At 40.4% G+C, this 22,965-nt stretch overlaps 1 protein-coding gene across 1 annotated transcript in view; it reads left to right on the top strand.

Annotated features, from left to right (window-relative positions):
• The window catches only part of LOC307265072 (leucine-rich repeat transmembrane neuronal protein 4), a gene marked incomplete at both ends in the record, with an annotated part of 97,167 nt that extends 74,769 nt beyond the window's left edge, over positions 1-22,398 (top strand). The window contains one exon of the mRNA XM_080046642.1: positions 22,063-22,398. Within this exon, the coding sequence (XP_079902768.1) occupies positions 22,063-22,398 (336 nt within the window). The remainder of the gene's footprint in view (positions 1-22,062) is intronic.
• Between the last annotated feature and the right edge of the window lie 567 nt (positions 22,399-22,965).

The raw sequence follows: 22,965 nt of genomic DNA, 5'->3' as shown, positions 1-22,965 counted from the left end.
CAAATTTTCTACTACATCAATAATGAGTGCTACAGCCCCAGCCACGAGCGCTGCGGCTCAGTAGGCGCATGACTGTATATCCTCATGTGTCCTCTCTCCTTCTCTCTTTAATCCCACCTCTCTCTCTCTCTCTCTCTCTCTCTCTCTCTCTCTCTCTCTCTCTCTTGCTCTTTTTACCTTTCAGAATGTATTTTTATTCCCATCCCCTTCGCTCTCTTTTTTTTTCATCGCCATCTCCATTACCCTTTTACAATTGTGTTAGTGTGGATAATCCATCTTCTCCTCCTACACCAACATGTTTGTCCTCACATGCTAAACAAAGCATGAAAGCAAGTGAGGTTTACTCTATCTCAGAATGTGTGTACAGGTCTGATATAACACAGGTTTTCTAGGACTGCTTAGGTGCAGTTCTTTGTGAATATTGTGATATGTTCAGCGGAGGTCTCATTAAACCGCATATTATATGACCTTCAGTATGTATGTTTACATGCAGCAACACAGAGTGGAAAGCACAACCAAAATGGAGATGACTCATTGCGGAGTATAGTGAAAAAGACATTTAGATAGTGATCCACTTCTGTTGGGATTTTACTTCTATTGCTTTTGTCTATTCTGAGATATTCTCGGTTTTTCTACACTCTTGTTAAATATGTGGTGGTGCATTATGAAATACCCATAAAACCCCACATCCTTTTAAAGTGTTGTATAACTAGTGTCCTGCTCTCCAAGTGCTGGTGTTGTATAAATACAGGCTATGGAAATGACAGGGAAGTAAAAAGGTGAATGACACTGCTGACATGTTACAGCATCAGTGACCTTTGGGTGGCTTGACAGTGTGACACTTAAATGTTGTTCAGCATTTCATGAAGACCCATCAGAGCTCGGTGATATGTCATTTTAGCTGTCTTTCAAAGAGTTGGTTAAAAACAGTGACTGCTTGTTTTTAACTCCCTGCATTTACTAAGCATCACCATCTGGAAATAGTATATCTTGGTTTTGTCTAATTATTTTACCGTTATTTTAATAAAAAATAATTAAGCCTTTTGAGATAGAATCACACTTTTAAATATTTATTATTATTTATTCTCAAACTGTTGAGAAAATGTTTGCAAACACATGATTCATTGCCATTAGAATTGTATCATTCCATCTTCCTCCAGAAAGTGATCTCGGTGTAACCTTTCAGCTAAAACCCTCTAATATTAAAAATGAACTTTGACACACTGAGACGTGGAAATCTTAACAGTCAGATCTTCCATTATGCACAATCAGCAGAGTGAAGCCTACCCGCACTCCAGACCTGAATGTTAATGCAGGTTATTGAATGGCTAGAATTTGTCGCACACAATTTAATCTCAGAACCATGCAGTTTCATGTCATTAGTATACCTGTAACATGATTTTGAAGTATACCTGCTATACCGGTTTGTATATTCATCTTTCATTAAGGCAGAATGATTGCATTGAATAGAGAGAGCAACATTATAGACCACTGTGTGTCAGTGATGTTAGCTTCAGATATACCAACTGACTATATACACAACTAATGGAATACACCAATAGGTAATGATAGGATGTGTATGATCACAAATTGTAAGGCACATATAGGTTCTAAAGTGGGAAGCATGCACACACATTCTTCTCTTTCCTTGTTCAATTTTGTTGGACTCAGTCCAGACTGAAATATGTCAACAATTATTCTAACATTTTGTGCAGACAAGTCAGACGATGAATCCTAATGACTTTGGTGATCCCCTGACTTCTCTTTTAGTGCCCCGAGCAGCATGCCATTTGTGGATTTGAGTGACATGTCTCAACAATGGATGATTGCAGTGAATGTGGCTTCCGTTGCTTGCTTCTGTCTTAGCAAGTCATTAAATCTGTTTTAGTAATTTCCTAGAATTGGTTGAACCCCAATAATGAATTTCTATTTCATGAGTCATGGCTGTCTGCATTCACATCAAATCTTAATATATATTTTTAAAAAGCACTTTATTTAAATAAAAGTATATATAATTACAGTTACCCAGTCCATTATCAACGCATTAGTTTTTTTTAATATCAGGACTAAGTAATGACCTGACAGAACCTGTTTAAGAAAGAAAAGAGAGAGAGAGAGAGAGAGAGAGAGAGAGAGAGAGAGAGAGAGAGAGAGAGAGAGAGAGAAGAGAGAGAGAGAGAGAGAGAGAGAGAGAGAGAGAGAGAGAGGAGTGAGAGAGAGAGATGAGAGAGAGAGAGAGAGAAGAGAAGGAGAGAGAGAGAGAGAGAGAGAGAGAGAGAGAGAGAGAGAGAGAGAGAGAGAGAGAGAGAGAGAGAGAGAGAGAGAGAGAGAGAGAGAGAGAGAGAAGAGAGAGAGAGAGAGAGAAGAGAGAGAGAGAGAGAGAGAGAGAAGAGAGAATAATAATAATAATCACTGCCTCCAAATGCAAGTGTCAGAAGTAGATCTAAAGAAATAGCATGCATGCCTGCAAAAACATTATGGGCTGGTTTCACAGACATGGATTAAGCCTAGTCCTGGACTAAATGGAATTTTGAATGGAGATTGTCCATTGGAAGTAGAATTTAGTCCAGAACTAGGCTTAATCCATGTCTGTGAAACCGGCCCAAACACCTTCAACTGTAATCGGGCTAAAACTTGTCTGAACAGCATAGTATGTTAGTACTAGATGAAACTGTTCGCTACGGTTAACTTTTGTGAATTTGCTGGTATTCTGCTGCTAGCTGTGTGGCTAGATCCGTCGTTTTTGCAGGTTGTATGGATACTTTGAAAATAACAGTGCAGGGCAGAAAGGATAGGGTGCCAGCTGAAACCTTCTGGGACCAATGGTGGAATTATCTAGAATCAAACATCTGGCGAGTCGGACTATTGTTAGGCTGCCAATATAACCGACTGATGTTTTATTTTCTTTCAATGAATATTGGATAGCGGTTGATAATGTGTCACACTGCTGTTATGATGGTGATACTCCTCTGACCATAATTAGAATACTCTGTAAACAATACAGAAAAGCAGAAACATCCATTGTTTATTATTTTAACATTTGATTTTCATATTTTAATTTCCTACATGGTTTTATTGACAATAAATTATTCAGCTGAAGTTAGCCGACGATTAGTCTTCATTTAATTAAATTATTGCCTATCTGACTGGCATGGTGTTTTTTAGGCAGTTTGTTTTGGTGGTAACAAATTGTTTTTGTAATATCTTTCAATTGTATTGTTACATTTTAAGTTCAGTGAATTTATTTAGTTTTGGTTTGGAGCCTCACTACATAAAAAATACTCAAAACAAAACGTTTTATTATTTTAATATTTAATATGTATTCATTGAAAGATACTGCTTATAATGTAGTGTTCAATTACTTTGAGGGATGTTTTAAGCCTCTTTGATTCAACATCCTACTTCAGAATGTAGTGGTTCACGTCTGAACTGCCTATCTGAGAAAAATACAAAACCAAATCATTCTTGTAATATGAGGACCCAATGTTTCATATTAAATCCAGCAAGCCCTAGCTGTAGATGCCTGCCGCAGAGAAATTTGAACATTTACACGACTTGCTATGCATAAACAGTGTAATAATGACAGCTTCTCCGGGGTGCCACATTGTGCAATTTCAAACAGCTTTTCACAGCCAAAAACGAGACACATATTCACAGTAAAATGAACTTGAAAACCCTCTTAAGAATTCAGCATATTTTTTGTAAGACTCTAAACCCTGATTCTCTCAACATATTTCAGGAAAATGCTGTTTCCACCCTCAGTGCTATTCCGTAAGACATGTTTAATAAAGCAAGTTTGATAAATGGTAGTTGTGTGGAGTGTGTGACACTGTGGTGATTTTGCCACCCGTTCAGAAATAGTCCATTCTTCCTGTGATGGCAAGGAAGTTAAAGGTGAAGTAAGTAATATATTTTTGTTAATATACGTGTTAAATCGCTCTATATTTATATAGTGATCACGTACATAGTGTGCACGTTTCATAATTCCGATCTCTCAGTCACCCGCTCTGCATGTAATCGGCAAATAAAGTTTTTTAGTATCCCACAACTGATATCCAATCAGAAGAGCGACAGAGGGGTGAATGTTTATGCGCCAAAAATTGTAAATATCCTTCCCAATGTCTGTGTTGATGGTTTTTATTATGTTTTATCGCACTTACGGATCTGAGATGATGCTAGATAACTCGCTGCTTGAATACCGCAGTGCATTAATGTGGTGACGTAGGGACGAGGGAGGAGACGGCTAACCGCAGTCACTCGCAGAAAGTCAGCTAAAATAACCATTATGCTTACAGTACCTTTTAATACAGAGCATTAATTGACTTGACTTGGCATCAGACACTTGGAGGAACTTTTTGATATGTGTCTGGAGAAGTCGCCATGGAAACGGCTGTCTTAATGCCCAGGACATGACCACGCAATCAGACCACTTAGCAAGCAAGTTGGAGGAAGGTGATTCTTGGCTCCCTCTCCTCCCTGTAATTCGGTTACCACTAGGCTGTCATTTAGCCCAGGCTGACTGACAGGGCTTTAAAAGTAAGGAAGAAACTGCAATTACCCTGAGGAAAAGAAAGACTAAAAAGGCAAGCACAGAGGAAGTTAAGGCTTGGCTCCATGTTACACATCGGTGAGGCTTACGAAAGTGCTCTCAATCTTTATATCTCCGAGATCTTCCTAGAGCACAATGTGCTGCAGTTTGAGGTATTCAGATGTGGTAAGAATCTTTTAACGATTGGCATGTAGAGAATGTGTGTGTGTGTGTGTGTGTGTGTGTGTGTGTGTGTGTGTGTGTGTGTGTGTGTGTGTGTGTGTGTGTGTGTGTGTGTGTGTGTGTGTGTGTGTGTGTGTGTGTGTGTGTGTGTGTGTGTGTGTGTGTGTGTGTGTGTGTGTGTGTGTGTGTGTGTGTGTGTGTGTGTGTGTGTGTGTGTTTGTTTGTTTGTGTGCACTAACCCACAGACATAACAGGGGACCTCGACATTGTAACACACACACCAACAGGGGACTTCAAGTCTAACAGTGGACATTTTTCAGGTCCACTCTTGGACATGCTTTAAATCATGTTAAAAACATGTATAATACCTTCTGGTGGATTTTCATAACTTTTGCCAATTTACTTTAAAAACTTGATAATAGCAGTATTCTAACTGTGTTACCTTACGCATGTATAGTATAACTGAAACTAAGCCAGATGCAAGAATGGTCTAGAAACTAAAACAAATTAACTTCAAATCCATTCATCACTTCTGTAACAACCCAAAACCAAAATAGTGAGAAATAATGAAGTGTTTTGACAGGGACATCCAAACACAGATTATAAATAGTCTGATGGAGTCTAAAAAGAGTATGAAGCTTGGTTGTAATATGTTAGCACAGCATGATCATGCCCTAAGACAGTTCTGGCTATATTAATATGTTTGTTTTGTTTCTACACATAATAAATTGATGCCAGTGTAGAAAAGCTAACTTACTCCACCAGGTACAATATGAATCCCCTCAGGTCACTCACTAAATATATTCCAAATTTCGGTCATCTCTCACCATTCATGGTTCATTTTGAAGACTGTTACCAAAGATAAGCACTGCACAGGAACATGGGGGATGTTTGAATTTGTACTCAGGGCGGAAGAGTTCTTTAACTTCATGTTAAAGTAAAGGGCAGGATACAAACCGCTCTTGTCTTGGTTTGTTTGTGTGTTTGTTTCACGGTTCATTGAAATATGATTTTTAGTGGACATATGGAGATACATGATGAGCGTCAGAAGAGAACATGTAAAGCCTTAAAATGTACCAGAAAAGACCGGGTATATACCATAGAGTATGAATCTATTTCAGGAGTGTCGTCGACAGACAAAGGGCTTCATATTTGCTTTGTGAGCGATTGATTGTCAAATGTGCAAGACACAGCAAAAGCCAGTCAGTTGTGAGTTGGCAAGCTGACTGTCACTAACAGCCAGATGGACTCGTGGAGTGCTAGTCTGAGCAGACACTCGACTTGGATGGGAGCATTGTTGTAAACATGCTACAGCTCAACTATTCATTGTTTCCAAGCACAAAGATTGTCATCAAAACGTGACATCTACTATACTTCACTATACAATGTTTTGTAACAACATGTCTACTGTTGTCAGTCTTCCAGCTTGAAGTTGTGTGTCAGAAAATGAATTTGTATCGGAGGTTTGAGGTTCTTCTCGTATAAGCAGCTGCATCCCTTTACAAAACACCCCAAATTGAGACCAAACACAACAATAGTGTAAAAACTAACTAAAATCTCAAATATAGTAAAAAGCTATAGATTAAGAGCTACTTATTGTCTCGCTATGTAAGCAATTTATGCTAAGTGTCCAGTGTCTGTAACTCAGCACATCCTTCAGCTGATTCACACTAGCTTTTATTAATTGGACGGTTGTACAGTGAAACAGGCGGAGTGCGAAAGGATAAACTAGGTGGCACATGGATTTGATGGTCCATGGACATGAAACACAAAGCCATTTGAACACTATAATAAGTTAAACATAAATTTAGATTTCCATTTCTAACAAGCCAATCAAAGTCAAAGGCAGAATATTTGGGGGGAAAAAAATATCGGTTTAAATCAGCTGCCATTTCGATAGACAGGTTTCATTAAGACCACATCCAGTACTTAGCTATACAGCATATTACAGATTGTACTGTGGCTCTGACTCATTCGTAAAACCTGGACTGAACAACAGAATGGACAAGTTGAAACATGGTGTGTGTAGATGAGGGAGGGGGAGAAATAAGATGAGGTGGTGCGAAAAACCTTGTAGGCATTGGAGGGGAGAGTTAGTGACAGGTAGCCCGACGGTGCATGGAAACTTATAGCAGCAGGCTTGAACGGACATGCTGGTCAAAGTGCACCCCACTGGGGTATTTTTTGCTGTAAAAAAAAATACTGTCAGGTTCTGATCCCCCCCCTGGACCACCCTGGTTCTGGTTATGTAACCTCATCTGTTAACAGAAGAGCTCCCTAAGTCCTTGCAGTGTCCCTGCCTTAAAACTCTTCAGGTGCTACAGAAGTGGTTTTATAGTTTTTGGGGGCCGAGAGTGTAAATGTAATATTAAAAAGTGATGCGGGCCTAAGAGGACCATCACTCAGCCTGAGTTGCGACAGTCCTTTCATTCACTGACAATGGGAGAGCGCCGTCTTTTATTTCCACTGACACTTTGTTTTATATTGTACATTGGTGTGACATCCATCAATCCATTCTTTCTTGTCATTCTTATTATGTAGTCATGCAGAAGTAAGGGCTTGCCTTGACCCGGCGTACTTTGGGTGCAAGGCAAGAAATGAATGATGTACTGATTTCTCACTTGGTAAATCTGCAAAGTGAGTATTTTTCCCTTTTTGACCTCAGTCCTTTTGCATGTATTTGCATTAAACATCGGGTTCAAGTACAGTGTTATTTATTGTATTGCGTAGAGCTTGTGAAAAAAAGCACTGTTATGCAATGTTTGTAGCCTATTGTTGCAATTCAATATATTCACTGAAATATTCATATTGCTGAAAATATGCTACAACTGGCACAATATTTGCTTTTGTAAAAGGGTCCAGTATTGCCTGTAAATGTGTTTATACAATAGGTAGTGTACAAGCCTGGAAAGTGTCATTAGTCACTGTGCAAGTATATGTGAATGTTTCTGTATAGTAAATGTGTGCAGGTTTATGATCATGAATGGTGTGTGTGTGCATGTATGTGTGTGCGTGCGCGTGTGTGATATGCCGTGTGTGTGTCAGGGAGAGCGGGTGGGCGGATTGTGAGGAGGGGGTTAGCCATCAGGGGCGCTGTGATAATTTGACTAAAGGCAATTTGAATATTGTTGCTCCATTACAATAGCAATCACCATGAGCCACCTGATGAAATATTTATCGAGGATTTGAGGATTCAGGCGGTTTTAATTAACATTTGTTCAACAGAAATCTCACATGGTTTACTCTGTGGTACCATCGGTGCTGTCATTCAGTGTTTGCTTGTCGCTGCTAACAGCAACATGTTTTGCACTGCGAGGATTTTAACATGGTAAACTAACATAGAAAAACGTATTGGTCTCTGGTATTATTGAATCGTCATTCACCCTTCATGTATAGGAGCCCTTTAATATGCCACAGTGTAAAAGGTGCTGACTATAGACTTTGATTATGGGTTGCTAATTATGGGTTGCTAATGAGACAGACTTCACATCGAGGCGTAAATTAATCCGTTGCACAAAGCTGTCTTGTTTGTTGACTATCTTAAGTGGGACTAATCTGCTATGCTGGTTATAATAAGAGTTTCTTGTAATCTAAAAAAACATCATGGGAGATGTGTCAAACAGCTCAGCTCCAGGTACTCTAGCAGAACATGTTTGCCTTCTGGAAGAATTTAAAACTTACAGGGACATAACACATCCAGTGAAAAGACTGACAATTTTAAGAAAATACGACCATTGGCATATGCAGAGGTGCTTCTTGAAAGGGCAGGGCTCAGTACTTCTGCTTATCCATCAGTCTTGACTCAGTATAGTTTATTTCAGCAAAATAAAATGACGGAACATCTCTTAGACTGCTGTGTATTTCGGTTACCAGGCTCTCTAAAGCCTATATGTAAGTGTGTTGGTAAATAATTGATGAGATGCAATAAAGCCTGCAATTCTAGTCTGATAACATTACGTAGGTGATTATGAAATGCAATTGATTAAAACAGTCAATAGATAATGACAGTAATAATGATTAGTTTGATCATTTAGCAATTAGAAACATAGCTGGACACAGGATAGTTATGTTGTTAAGCAAGGAATTACATTCCCTGTATCAAAGTAAATTCAGAGAGGGTGACACAGGCATCAGACCGAGCCTCTTTTCAATGGTGAAGACATCAAAGGGATTATTTGCCACGAATACTATGAATTCCAGATAGCTACATTTCTTAGCGCAGTGGAGTTCAGTTCCATTTACACTGCTCCTTTTTGAAATGCAGACCAGAGATGTTTTCGTCTCAAAGGAGCTGTCTGGTCAAGGCTGCTCAGTGAAAGGGTTCTCTCTTGAGGGATCTGCTCTGCCATGGGTGTATATGCAAAACGTTCCCCCCAGGGACCGCCTGTAACAGCCTGAATTTCCCTGCGATTACTTAAGCCCTATGGCTAATTACCTTTTCAGATGAAAACATACGCCTACTCATTAATTCCACAATCCGCAATCTATCATAATTACTGCCAAATAAGTTGTTGTTATCGCTTTAATTTTAATTAGTGGCTTTGATTCTACCCCCGAAGAATTTCCAAGTAAAATAAATGAGTAAAAAGCACACCAAATGTTAACTTTTGCTACTCTCTTTTGCATTTCATATTTTTTTGTAAACAGATGAACATACTTTCCATATAAAGGCCTATAGCAGCTGCATACAAATTATCATTATACATGAATGATATCTCCCTCGCTGGCGCAATCAGTTTATAATAGCACCATTTATCTGACGGTCTAATCAGAAGCCTGTCACTCATCCTGCAAGTGTAATTTGCCTTACACCACTGTGTAGCAGCAGGGATTGTTTGTTTCAATACGTGTGCAAAGACTTGAGTGGCTCTTCTTTTAAATTGAGTAGTACGTCTATAATATGTATCTTTAGCAATGATAGAAAAAATTGCATTCCATACATGGTATTCGGAAAACAACAAAGCTTGTTGAATCATATGGATGAGACTGTCTGGTGAACTGTCTGAAAAGGTTAAGGAAAAACGGAGAATAATGGGAGCAAGGGAGAAAATGATTAGCCATGAAGGCCACAAGCTGTTTGAGATGCAAACATTGTTTGTTTGCATCTGCGAAAATATCTAGCTTTGTTCCAAAGCCATCTGTGTCTGAATCTTGTGGAGGCGAAGGCATGGTGAGACCGGATGGGGAGCAAATAGGGGAAAAAAAGGTCTGCATATCATTTTTGGCTGCTGTCCAGCTCCCTTTGACATGTCTTATTAGTCAGGTCTTTAAAAGCCTCGGCCTGCCTTCCCCGGCACACTCCTCCCCAATATCCCTGATTAAAGTGCGACTGACGCTCCCGGTGTAGAGCCAAGTTGGCCACACAGCGTTTATGTTGGGTCATGCTCATTACTCAGACACACTGTACAGTGCAGCCCCGACTGGAAAGCAGCACATAATGCAAGACGTCGGCCGCCAAGAGATTTGGGAACTTTGAATTCAATACGGGACAGCAGAAATGAAACTACAAATTGTTCTCCTTTGACACAAGCCGTCACTCTGCCTTATTAATATGCATTTGGGCAACTCAGCAATGGGTGGAGGTGATTTACTGTATAAGAGGAGCTGGGGGCTAGTGCAATTTGTTTGTTAAGCCATGGAATAACATCAGTGTGCCCCGACTGGTCATTTGCATATATATAGATAACATAAAAATAAAAGGACACATATTGTTGAAGCGGCAAAAGGTGCCTGCTTTAAGGTTAAGTGATATTATACCACCCACATTAGTGTCAGTGACGGGATTTAGTTTCAACTAAAGACATATTGTACTGTATTACTTGGCGGCTGGCAACTAATACAATGCAGTAAAATACATACATGTATATTAAAAAAATCATGATTACTTTGTATAGACGCCTGATTATTTATGATACATAATATTGTAATTACATTTGTATTACAGAGAGTACTGTTCTTTATTGCCTGGTTTTGGCTGTTTGAAACGTTGTTTAAAAATCAGAAGTTAAACATAGATTAAATAATGTGTTACTCTAAAACCGTGCAGAGAAGTTGAAATAATTGTCATACCACAGTAGTGCCTGCACTGCAGGTATTAACATCTAGGGCAGCAATAGTCAGAGCACCTGCTGCTACTCATTTAGCTGATTGCTGTGATGGCACATGCATAATTAAAATGAACTCAGATACTGTTATATGGATGTTAATAGAAACGCTAAGGCTGTCCCTTGAAAATCCATGATTTGAATCATCAGTCAGAACCCCCACAGTAGATGTAGATTATACAGGTCTAATCATCTTTTTTTGTTAGGTCGGTCAGTGTGCATTATAATAAAACTGGATGAAAGCAAAAAAACACAGATTAAATCATGCCAGGCCAGGAGGCGGCGATAAAGTGTTACGTCAAACACCATAGAAGAATCATTGTGAGCGTGCACATTGAGCATCTTCTTGAGCAAGCGACAAAATTGTACTGGATATGAAAAATTCTTAAACCAATGCGAAGGCATATCTCTGTGGTAAATATATGATTTTTTCTCTATTTGGCTTTCTAATGTTGTAGAATTCCACACTGGAGGGTGTTTTCCAAAAGCTCCATGTTTAGTAATGAAACAATTATCTGTATTGAATGAGCAGATTCAATGGTAGTCATCACATTAGGGCCTACAATGTATTGAACAAATATACATGACAGTGATAGCAATCATGTGTTGACAAAAGTGAAACCCTGAAGCAAACTGTCACTAAAGTGAGCATACATTACTGCAGCATGCTGTCCATTCCCGTAGTTGTGGAAATTGCATGTTGTCCTGGATGTGTGTGTGTGTGTATGTATATGTGTGTGTGTGTGTGTGTACGCGTGTGTGCGTGTGTGCGAGCGAAGGCAAACCAGGCTGGGGAACGTGTTGAGCATTGAGTAACATTTCATGGCCCATTTGCTGTGGTCTGCAGAAGCTCCTTTACTGTACATACCGTTGAGTGGATGGAGGTTGTGATGAGCCGACGGTCGGCAGGCATTGGTGCGTGAAGGGGGCCTCCATCCTGCTCTCTCCCCTACCACGTCTCTAACCAGTTTTCTCTCTCACTTCTCCTTCCTTCACACCAGTTTTGTGTGTGTGTGTGTGTGTGTGTGTGTGTGTGTGTGTGTGTGTGTGTGTGTGTGTTTGTGTTGTGCCAGAGACCTGTAATCAAGAGTCACTGCACATAAAGGGACCTACAGTCATTAAGGAATTAGTGGGAGGCTAACTGCTTGTTTAGAGAATCAATTAGTTTAAAATGTGGACATGTGGGCTCATTTTCACACACACACACACACACACACACACACACACACACACACACACACACACACACACACACACACACACACACACACACACACACACACACACACACACACATCTCTACACAGGATTGTCAAGGTTGTACATTCTGCCTCTGAAGTTACTGACCACTTGATACTCTACAACTAGTAATGTCCTTGGGGTCTTTAATGTCAATGGATGGAAATTGCTCTTACAGCAGGGACAGACTATGTACTTGCAGATATATTTTCGCATTGGTCCAACATTTGACGCTGGAAAATGTAAACATGGAGGCTGAATGTTTTGGTCCGCACTAGAGTATAATTGCTACGTTCACAACTGCTGAACTGAGCCATAGGTTGAATGCCACCAGGATTCAATTTAAACGGACCAAATGTTGCAGTGTCCTTAGAGACCCAGTAAAACAGTTGCTACACCATCTATATATGTGACATATTTGCAGGTGAAATGGAATATGATGGGAGGGTATCATCGAGGGAAAGGTTTGATAGGGTCCTGAATGCATTTGATTTGATTGCTTGAAAGTGGGCGTTTTGTAAACGCATATTCTTCAGAGGACCACATTGATTCCTATTTTGAATTGTACAAGACGATTCGTTTTGTTGTATCAGGACATGGAAGATGACAATGAATCGATCAATTTCAGTCACTTGTTTTGCAAACCACAGCACTTTTGGAGTTTTCTGCTACTGAGTACCACAATCTAATAATCTCCAAGGTGATTTGCAGTGATAATAGGAGTTTGAGCAAATAGCACCAAAGTGTGCAGGATGAATCATCAAAATCACTTTTTTGCAGAAAGAAGAAAATGGTGGATAATGATAAGTATAAGGGCCTTCTTTAAATATAATTGACATATACCCTGAGAACATGGAAAAACATAATGCAGGCACAGACACACTATCAGACATAGGATATGAATATGGAAATGCTCTGTTTTCCTTTGCTTAGTCTTAAACAAGGATGTCGGGAGGAAATGCTGATTTGCCCCACACCCACATTCTTTCACGCAGCGTTCGATTATGTTAATCATCACAGGTGTTAACACATAAGACAGATGTGTACTAGTGCACACACACACATACAGTATGTCTATTACACACACACCTATTCATACAGCTGGTAAAAAGTCTTCTCTGGGGACTTGCTGTCTGAAAACAAACTGATGGTGTTTAGCTTCACACCCTCTCACACACGTCCACGCACACTGCTCTGCTGAAAACCTGACTGGTTTGGGCCTCCGTGTCATCGACGGCTGGCCTTGCCTAGCAACATGTAGTGCTGACTGCCCCCGCAACGCCAGAGCTGCATTTAAAAAAACAACACTCGCCCACACTGGGATGCGGGATGCAGAGTCACGCACACACACACAGCCATACATATATGTTCTTACTCATGCAGACAAACACATACACACCCACACAAAACAGTTCACAGAGGCCACGTGACTGTTGTTTAGTTGTATTGATCATCAAAGGGTTTTTAAGGGTAATTTCAATAACAAAATAAGCTACTAATGAGCAAAACATGTATGCATGTGCAATGCCCCCTGTGGACCCTTACTACATGTTATGTACTGTATGTGGACCTGTAATACACATGTAAACACCTTGCGTATGCACTATTAACACTAAGGCATTTGGTAAGCTGTAGTTGATTTTTGGGGAGGTTTTGATGGATATTTCACCCGTTTTACCGAGCTGCAGCCTGCTTAATCATTATAATGTTTTCATTTATTCAGTGTTGTACTCTAGGCCGCCGCTTCTCCTAGAACAGGAATTTGTGTCAACTGAACAATATTAGATGACTTTACAGTTGTAAAACTGTATCGACTTAATTTTCCAATCTTCATTTATAAGCAATCCGTACAATTACTGCGTGATCCACGCATTCAATTTGCAGCTATTGCACAGGAAAAGTATGACCAATTGTGATTACCTACTGGCTCTCTCATTAGACAACAGGCAAGTAAAAGATGAGATCATAATGGCAAAGGAATTGATGTTGGTGTGGGCGGCAAAACATATGAAAAACACAAAAGCCAGAGCTGTCTGCAAAGTGAGTTTTATTCTTGGTGGCACTAAGTCCTTAGCACATCAACACAAGCATTGTGAGAAATGCTTATGCTAAAACTGTTTCAGGGGCATACACACTGGGCCCTTACATCAAATATGCATTACAGCCTTCTTTAAATATAGATGGACCAACATGAATTATGGTAATTTATCTTTTGACTTCTCTACAAAAAAAGGACTAGGGGGATTAGAACTAGAAGACAAGAGTAATTAGACAGTTACTGTATTTCTAGTTACTCGCTCATAGGTCAATCAATAACTCCCAAAAAGGAATAGTGGCCAGACAAAGTGTCTTTTTCAAAATAAGACAATATTGAAAAATATGTATATGCATGCTGAAAACTATTTTGCAGAAACATAGCAGTTGATGACTCAATAATATTTAATAAGGTAAAAAAACTAAAGATGATCAGTACTGTGTGCTATAGAGAAAGAGAGAGAAAATAACATACCCACTCAAAATGATACAATGACTAACAATTCCCAACATAGTTCATGGGTGTACAGACATGCAAACTGATCATTAATGGCATTATATAATGTAACCGCTTAGCAACCTTATGGTGAGAGTCCATTGCTCTTGCTTTTTGCATCAGTAAGCTTCTGTGTGCAACAATGTGGTGACTTGAAAGGAGGAAAACATTTTGGCTGGGAAAGATGCCGACTTGAACCATAATGCTTCTAAACCCAGGGAGGCATTAGCATTGTCTGCCCGTGGCACAGTTACTGCGTCCTTAGCTGCTCATAAAAGCATGAATGCAAAACTTCTGAGGGGCACTGGGATACTGTAAATGTAATGTCAATGAAATAAAGGCATTTGAAGCCTTTTCTTTTACTCCTCAAACACATAAGTGCTGTTACTAAGGAGCAAAACATAGAAACTAAGTATCCACAGATGTAGGATGGAAATTATTTACACTGCTCTTTTCAGGTTGTTTACGGTCTCTGGATAAGACTTAGTGTGTGTTCCCAATGGTACACACAGGCAGTGGTTGACACTAACGGTTGCCCGCTTGCCCGGGGCAACTGAAAATAATGTTCGGGCAAGTTGAGATTGCTTTTTGGTTGCCCGAACGGGCAAGTGGATTTTAGAGGGTTTGTCAGTAGTCTAGGCTATTTATTCATGTGTTTTAGAGTCTGCAAAACCATTTTTTCCCCCTAACTCACACAAAATAGATCGGCTATATTTGCAATTGAGCAGCTGCGCCCGGCAGCCAGCTGCATCACGCTCGCTCTTTCGCACTCTATCTCTATCTCTCTCTCTCACTCACACACACACACACACACACACACACAGCCTGTGTGCGCGCAGTTTCGCTGTCTACGTTCCGAAAGCCGGCTCTATTAGGCTACGGACCTGGTTCCGCTATATTCAAAACACAGAAATCAATAGGCCTAACGTCTGAGCTTATCGATACCGCTATGGAGTCCAGTAGGGCACATGATGTAATTTTAAATATCGAGTCGGGTCATCTTCATCTAATTAGACCTACTTCAGCGTATTAATCCATCACTGGTCCGCATCATGGACTGTAAAAGTGTTCTACCTTCGACTGTCTTGAAGAAACTCCTTCAACCCGCTCCGTCTCCCAAAAAAAAAAAAAACTCTTGTCTGCTCAGCCGCTGCAGACGAGCTCGGCACCGTCTCATCATTCATTCAATGCAGCGGTGATCAACAAACGAGAGACTCTGTAGCAAGTCCCGCAGTTAAAAAATCTGATAGTTTTTAAATCCATATTAAAATCGGCAGGATAAGAACTAGTTAGCTAAAAAAAAAATCGCAAATGGTTCAAATGTGATGTGTTCAGGTCGGCTCAGTAAAATGATTATCAGGCAAAGGTCAATAAAATGACATCATGATGTGTTCAAATGTAACATCAAGAAAATAAGAAATGTTTGTTTTTCGCGAGAAGCTTGAATAATACAGTTTGGGTAAAAAACGTGTTTTCCCAGCAAAATAAAATAATAGTAGGCCTAAATATGGAATTATGACCTGTTTAAAGTCCTATCCTTAAAGCAATAATACCAGTTCTCTTTTAACAAAATAATAGAAAAGTATCGATAAAGATTTGGATTGTGGAGTCTTTATAATGGTATCAATATGAATAGAAATGAATGATCCCCCTCCCTACTTACAGTGTAACTGGGCAATAGCTTTAACATGGTGGACTTTAATCATGTTATGGCACATGGTCACTTTTTGGCACAATGTGACCGTTTTAAATAAGTAAAATAAGTTACATTTTTCTGTGGAAGCTAACATTCAGCTTGACACCGAGCTAGACTGAGTTTTCTGAGCCCCTGGGCCAGGTGCATGGCAAAAAGAGGCCCTTTCACGATGCTGCAGCAGGACCAAGCTCTTGGTGTAGTGTGATGTCATGATATCTAGGCTTATATGAATTGTTGTTGGTTGTTTGTGGTCAGGATGAGACTAGTAAGCATTGTTTGCATTTAAGAGATAAGGTTCGCTAAAATGCATAATTTAATTAGCCTATACTGTATATATCATTGTTTAACATTTTTTTTTTTTTTTTGGGCAAGTGAACACGACATTCGGGCAAGTAAAACATTACCTGTACTTGCCCTAGGGGCAAGTGCATTTGAAACCTTAGTGTCAACCCCTGCACAGGGGTGTCACTAAACAGACATGTATACTAACAATAGATTCCATGAAATAACAATTTTCATAAGGAGCTTTTTTCTTACACCAAAGTGCCCACAACTGATCATCAAAATACGTTGAAAAGCTGCAAATGTCCTTCCAATAAAAGACAGTTTAAAAAAAATTAAATTCATTTAAAAATGACATTGGGTTAAGGTTCCTGGGAAGGTTGTTCCTAAGTCTTTGGGCCAAAATGGTCCCCTAGGTTACACTAATGTGTTCAGACATATTGGATAAAAAAAAGAAAACAGGAAATGGCACAATGCCAATCATTGTCAGTACCAGCACATGTAGGTACCATATGCAAATGCCGTCTGACAGGCAGGAGCTGCAGTCCACTATTATACATTATAGAAAGCACCTGCAGCAACCACGGCTTTACACACGCGATCATTGCTGTGTGTGTGTGTGTGTGTGTGAGAGCCACTCTTTTCCCACGGAGATACCAGACCTCAAAGGTAACACAGCGTTGTGCATTGTGCCCTGCTCAGGGCTCAATCAATTTCAACTTTGCTCATGTCTGCTGGTGACCTTTGAATGCACCCTTACGATGGCAGTCCATGTCCACGGCTTAACAGAAATGTATCCATGTGAAGAAAAGGAATGAAAGAGATTGCATGCAGCCAAACCCTTTTTGATCCTTGGGTCTCTACATGTCTTCCTCTCAGAAGGGGGATAATTGCCAGTGCCTTCTTCCGTCTCAAACTGAGATACATAATTCATGAAGGCTGGCTTCACTGTTTTGCCTTTCAAATGCCCTGGTGGCCGTCCTGCTACTAGGCACATTGTGACATGACCTCATGCAACCCATTTCCCCCCATGCTGTACATGCCACCATGCAGTGAAAACAGCTAGTATTGGGTCCAACAGTCAATACTGTGTTAGATAGATTTTTTCCACATAGTGGCAATATCATTGGGTGCCATTCAGAGGTGAACACATTACATGACTTATGTTAACTTCATGAATAGTTTATGTTTTTCTGATTGAAGGAGTCTCCTCTTCTGGCACATAGTTATATAATTATTTCATTGTATATGGTTATGGCTGTGGGCAGGAATGACCTTTTATACTGGTCCTAATTATAACAACTCTGAAGGAGCCTCCCACTATGAGGAGGCGTCTTCAGACGAGACCTTGAACGTGCTAAGATATTCCTTTGAATACCTCATACAGTGTCCATATAAAGGCATTCCTGAAACTGATCTTCGAAATTTCAAATCAATTCTGATTAATTTAACGATACAGAAACCATCAGCTGCATGCAAGTTAGCCTTACTTTACCATATATTTCATGTTAAAACTCTGTCATCATTTAAACTGACGAGTGACACATAAGCATTTTTATATATATTGCAATTCTTTTTCACATTTTTGACACTAAACTAGTAGGCAGAGAGAGGATTCCATTGGCGAATCAAAAGAGTCAAAAGCGCCTAGATTAGTGTCTAAGTGATTAGTAATGGACGGATCAAAAACTGAAAGAAAATTGTCTCTTTTTGATGATTTTTCTGGAAAAGGAGCACTTGCTTCTTCACAATGTCCAGCCTGTTATGCGAGGCCCCGCTTCACACGCCTCATTTCTACCCAAAACACGTATTCTTTTCAGGACATTTGGAAAATTAATTGAAGTGTATGTTTTGTATTATTTTTTTCTTAGTTTGGCCGCATGTTATTCATTTGCATATTTGGCTGTCTCCCCTGTCAACAGACTATTCAGTGTGGAGAATTAATAAGTCCCTAATGCTGAGAGTCACAAAGAGAGGCTGATAGCTTTTTTCTAATGAGCTAGCTGCACCTTGTGACTTAATGGATTGCTAGTAACTATCATTGGCACCTTTTACTCACGGAAACTGGCATGAAGAGAATTTGGGGTTAGCACCTTTTCAAACAGGCTTGTCATTGACATTTCACGTTTTATTTGGTGTTAAAAATGATCAAAGTGACACAAACGGTCATATCTTGCTGTATCAATAGCAATTTTGCACTCTTTGCTTGCCTCATTCTGTCATTCCATCTATGAAATACATTCACACACATACATACATACACACACACACACACACACACACACACACACACACACACACACACACACACACACACACACACACACACACACACACACACACACACACACACACACACACACACACACACACACAAACCCACATCCTGCACAAGACCAGATCTATGCCCTGACAATTTGATATAATTTGCTGAAACGGTTAGGAGTTAATATTTGTTAATTCATTTGTTGGACCTGGGCAGAGAGCTGAGGTGGTCTGTGTGGGGAGATGAAGAGGTGGTGTGGTGGTGGTAAGGCAGCAACATCGGGGTTGGTGAAGGGTTTAAACTGAAAGGGGAATGAGGAGAGTAATCCACTGAGTGCCTATAATGTAATGAGTCAGCCTTGCTTAATGGAGTCCATTTAGGGAGGAAGGAGGTATGGGGGGGGGGGAATGAAAGGTAGTGGTTCTGAAGGTGCATAAATGTAGCTAAAAGAAGAAATGCTGTGTTGTAGGACGGTATGGGGGATTTTTCGTGAAAATGTAAGTCCTACCACCTCTATTAACAATGTCTATACCAGGCAGACGTGCTCTTGGCAGCTGCTTTTTTATGAATACATGGCTTCACCTTTGTGCAATTGCTGAATGTTGTGAGGCATCATCGAGGCTATACAGATAACCTACTTTTTTATGAACTGGTGTGCTTTCAGAGTTGCTCTGTCTGCCCGAGTTCTGGATTATTCCTGAACTGCAAAACTGCGTTAGCCCAGACAGTTTCTATTTGACTTTGAAATCAGTGCATGCTCACAGACAGACATACACACACACACACACACACACACACACACACACACACACACACACACACACACACACACGCATGCAAACACAAACTATCCCCCATCCCAGCAAGCATTAGATATCTGCATTTCATTGACCCAGTCAGTCCTCTTTAAAAAAAACTGTCCTAAATTATACCCCGTTCTCTCAAATATGATTCCTCCAATCAATACAAACGACCAATATGATCCGTTCAGTAAATCCACAAGGATATTGATGACAACTTTTTGTATATATTGCTTGTACAGATAATTCATTTTAAAATCCACTTTGTTGACTTGTTTTGGGGCATACTTTGTTTTCCGAAATGCACCTGTTTATCTTCCACTTCGACTTGAATCTTCAGTTCACCATTTTGAAAAGAAAATATTCTCACATGTGGTATCCCACCATGCAGGCAGCTAATACAATTTGTGTTATTAATTGGGTGAATTGGTCTGATAGAGGTGAATCTATGTTTAAAATGGAATTGTTATCAAGCACTAGCCTAGGCAAATAAGATCTTGTTCCCTGGTTACCAACACTGGTTAAGATTAAGAGTGAAATGTCAAGTGTGTGTGCATGGAAGACGTTGAAGCTGTGGCACTTGCTCTGCTTTCCAACGCCTCCCTGTGAGTCAGGAGGTTGTATTATTCATGGCTTTCCTGTTGGTGTCATATCTGCTGCTCCTGCTGTTGTTGTTGGTGGTGTGCGTTTTTTGTTCTTGTTGCCCGTGTGTACAGAGCTGATGATCTGACGCACTGCCAGCCTCCTATGTTTAATCCAGGTCAGCTGCCATCTTGCCCATGCTGTTTTTCACGGCCTGTTAGAAATATCTTAATTGGCCTCCTTTCTAGGGCGAATAAGTGTGTGATTTAGACTTAGGGAGACAGAGAGTGCCACTAGAGTCTCATCTGTGTGTTTGGCACCGTGTTAAGGTTTTTTTTTTTGGGGGGGGGAGCACAAGAGCAGACAGATAGCCAGATGTGATGTGTGATGTTCCTGGCTGTGACACAGGTGACATGGCTGGAGAGAGGCCATGTTTTCTTCAGCTCTTGTACCAAAAGTCAAGCGCAAAAGCATCAGAGGTTTGGTCCTATGTGGTCTGTAATACACACATACCTATCTTAACATGCAGACGTACATAGTTGTATTCTTCTGACATTCCCGGTGTGCATTGCAATACAAGTTGTGGGCAGAAAGAGTAGTCTGACTAACTAGGATTATTTTAACATCTGTTAACAGCTGCTGTGGTTTCAGAGGACACGTTGTGAGGGGTCTTTGCAGTAAATGGGTTTTTGGTAGCTGCAAGGCTCAGGTGGTCGCCATGTGAGGATGATTATGAAGGGCCAGCATGTGAGCTGCCAAGCTAACTGTGCTGGAGGCTCGGAGTCACACAGGCACAATGAAATGTTTTGAAACAAATTAACTGCAATGACAAAAAAGAAGCCATCATTTGAATGTCATATTTATTGGACAAAAAATAACAGCTGGGGACGTTGTGGCTGCAGTTGGCTATTTTGTCTGGTTAAAAAAATAATAATAATTCTAGAGTTGTTATTTGTTCACCAGATCCCAAAAAGTATCAGTAACTTGAACTTCACTGAATTACATATTAAAAGTAATACAATAATTTACAAACAAGTTGTATTAGGACCAGTATTTACATTGTTTTGTTAAAAACCTGTTAAAATGTAGTTTGCAAATACAAAATGTCAAAGTTTGATTACCGCCAGTTCAGTTTGTGTCATCTTCCTTGAGTTGAGCTGCAAAGCAGAACACCTTATCACTGACTGACTTGCATGTATACTTTAAATGTCTGGTAGAAGACAATCAACTGTGCCCAAGTTGATATGATAATCAGATTTCTTGAAATGCCCTGCACAACACAAGCAGTAAGCATACTTTAGTTCACATCACTTTTAACTGACCTTTTTCAGTCAATTGTCTGAGCTTTTCCCAGTGCAGAGAACATTGCTTACTGTACTTTTAATTTTTTCAAGATATTTTTTAGGCATTGTTATGCTTTATTGATAGTGTAGAGACAGAGTTGATGTGGGGCACAGAGGGGAGTGACATGCAGAGAACGACCGCGGGCTGGAATCGAACCCGCGTCCGCTGCTGGCCGAGGCCCATGGGGGGGAACGCCCTACCAACTGAGCTAAGGGCGCCCCCTCTTAATATAAATGTTTGATCAGCATCCTCTTTCGGATGGGGAAACAATGTCATTGTGTGTAGAGGCATACATACATACAAGCATTATCTTCTCAAAAATATGTTTATGATATATCTGAAAGACAGTTTTCTGAGAATGTGTATAGCTAACGTTTATTTTCCTGTCCCCCTTTGTCCCCTCTTCTCTTCCCTACTCCTCATTGTCCCATCCTTTCCACAACTTCACCCTATCCATCACATTCTCCCTCTGTCTTTTCCTCAATGCTCTCTCTCTCTATCTGAACAGGTCCCTCACCAGTTGGGTGCGCTGACCTTCTACCGCTACGAGCAACCCATCGTGGACTACTGCCAGGCCCATCAGCCCCTGCGACTGAACATGGGCTATGAGGGACCACCACAGGGTCTGGAAGGCCTGGAGGACCTCGGGGGCCCCTGTGAAAGGGGCACCATACAGACAGTGGCTCTGCCGGCCGTGCCCTCCGCTGCCATCATAGGTGCCCCTCTGCCAGGGCCTCGCTCCCCTCCACCATCCCTCAGACCCCCCAATGAAGGTCCATCTGGGCCAGGGTGTGGTCCTTTTCCTCCCGCCGAGCGCACCGGGACGCTCAAATTTGGACGCTAGCAAAAGCTTGAGACTGGTTGTTAGAAAGTGAGGCAATTGGACCTCTGATGACTTCACCATGACTTTAAAATGAAGGGGCAGGCGAGCTGGTTTATTCAGTGGGGGCCTTGTTTATCAGAACATGAGTATGTGAACAACATGCGGACAACATTTTTTTTATATATATTTTGCCTGGAGGGATTTGGCATATGAAACACACATTATCACTAATATACAGTAGTAAGGGAGACATCCTTGCAGATCATTATTTTTTTTTTCAAAAGCACCTCATAGAAAACTATTTACTACGACTAACAAATGATTGGGGGCAGAAAGTACCTTTTTTTTTCTCCAAATCTGGTCTTTGCCATATCCCATGACAACATCATGACAACACCAGTCCACTTGCGCTGAGTAAGGGGTGAAAGGGAAAGTGCAATAAAGACAAGTTCTCGATCACAAAAAGTGTGAGCAGTGACATGAATGATAAAATAGATTCTAGATATGTGATTATTATAAAGAAAAGAAAATATTCAGTTGTTGATAACATAGGCAAATCCTTATCATTATTTCATATTCCATGAGTAA

Source organism: Ammodytes marinus, assembly GCF_949987685.1.
Source record: "Ammodytes marinus genome assembly, chromosome: 18".
NCBI classification, from domain to species: Eukaryota; Metazoa; Chordata; class Actinopteri; order Uranoscopiformes; family Ammodytidae; genus Ammodytes; species Ammodytes marinus.
The sequence above is the reverse complement of the archived record's forward strand: the minus strand, read 5'-3'. Positions and strand labels throughout refer to the sequence as shown.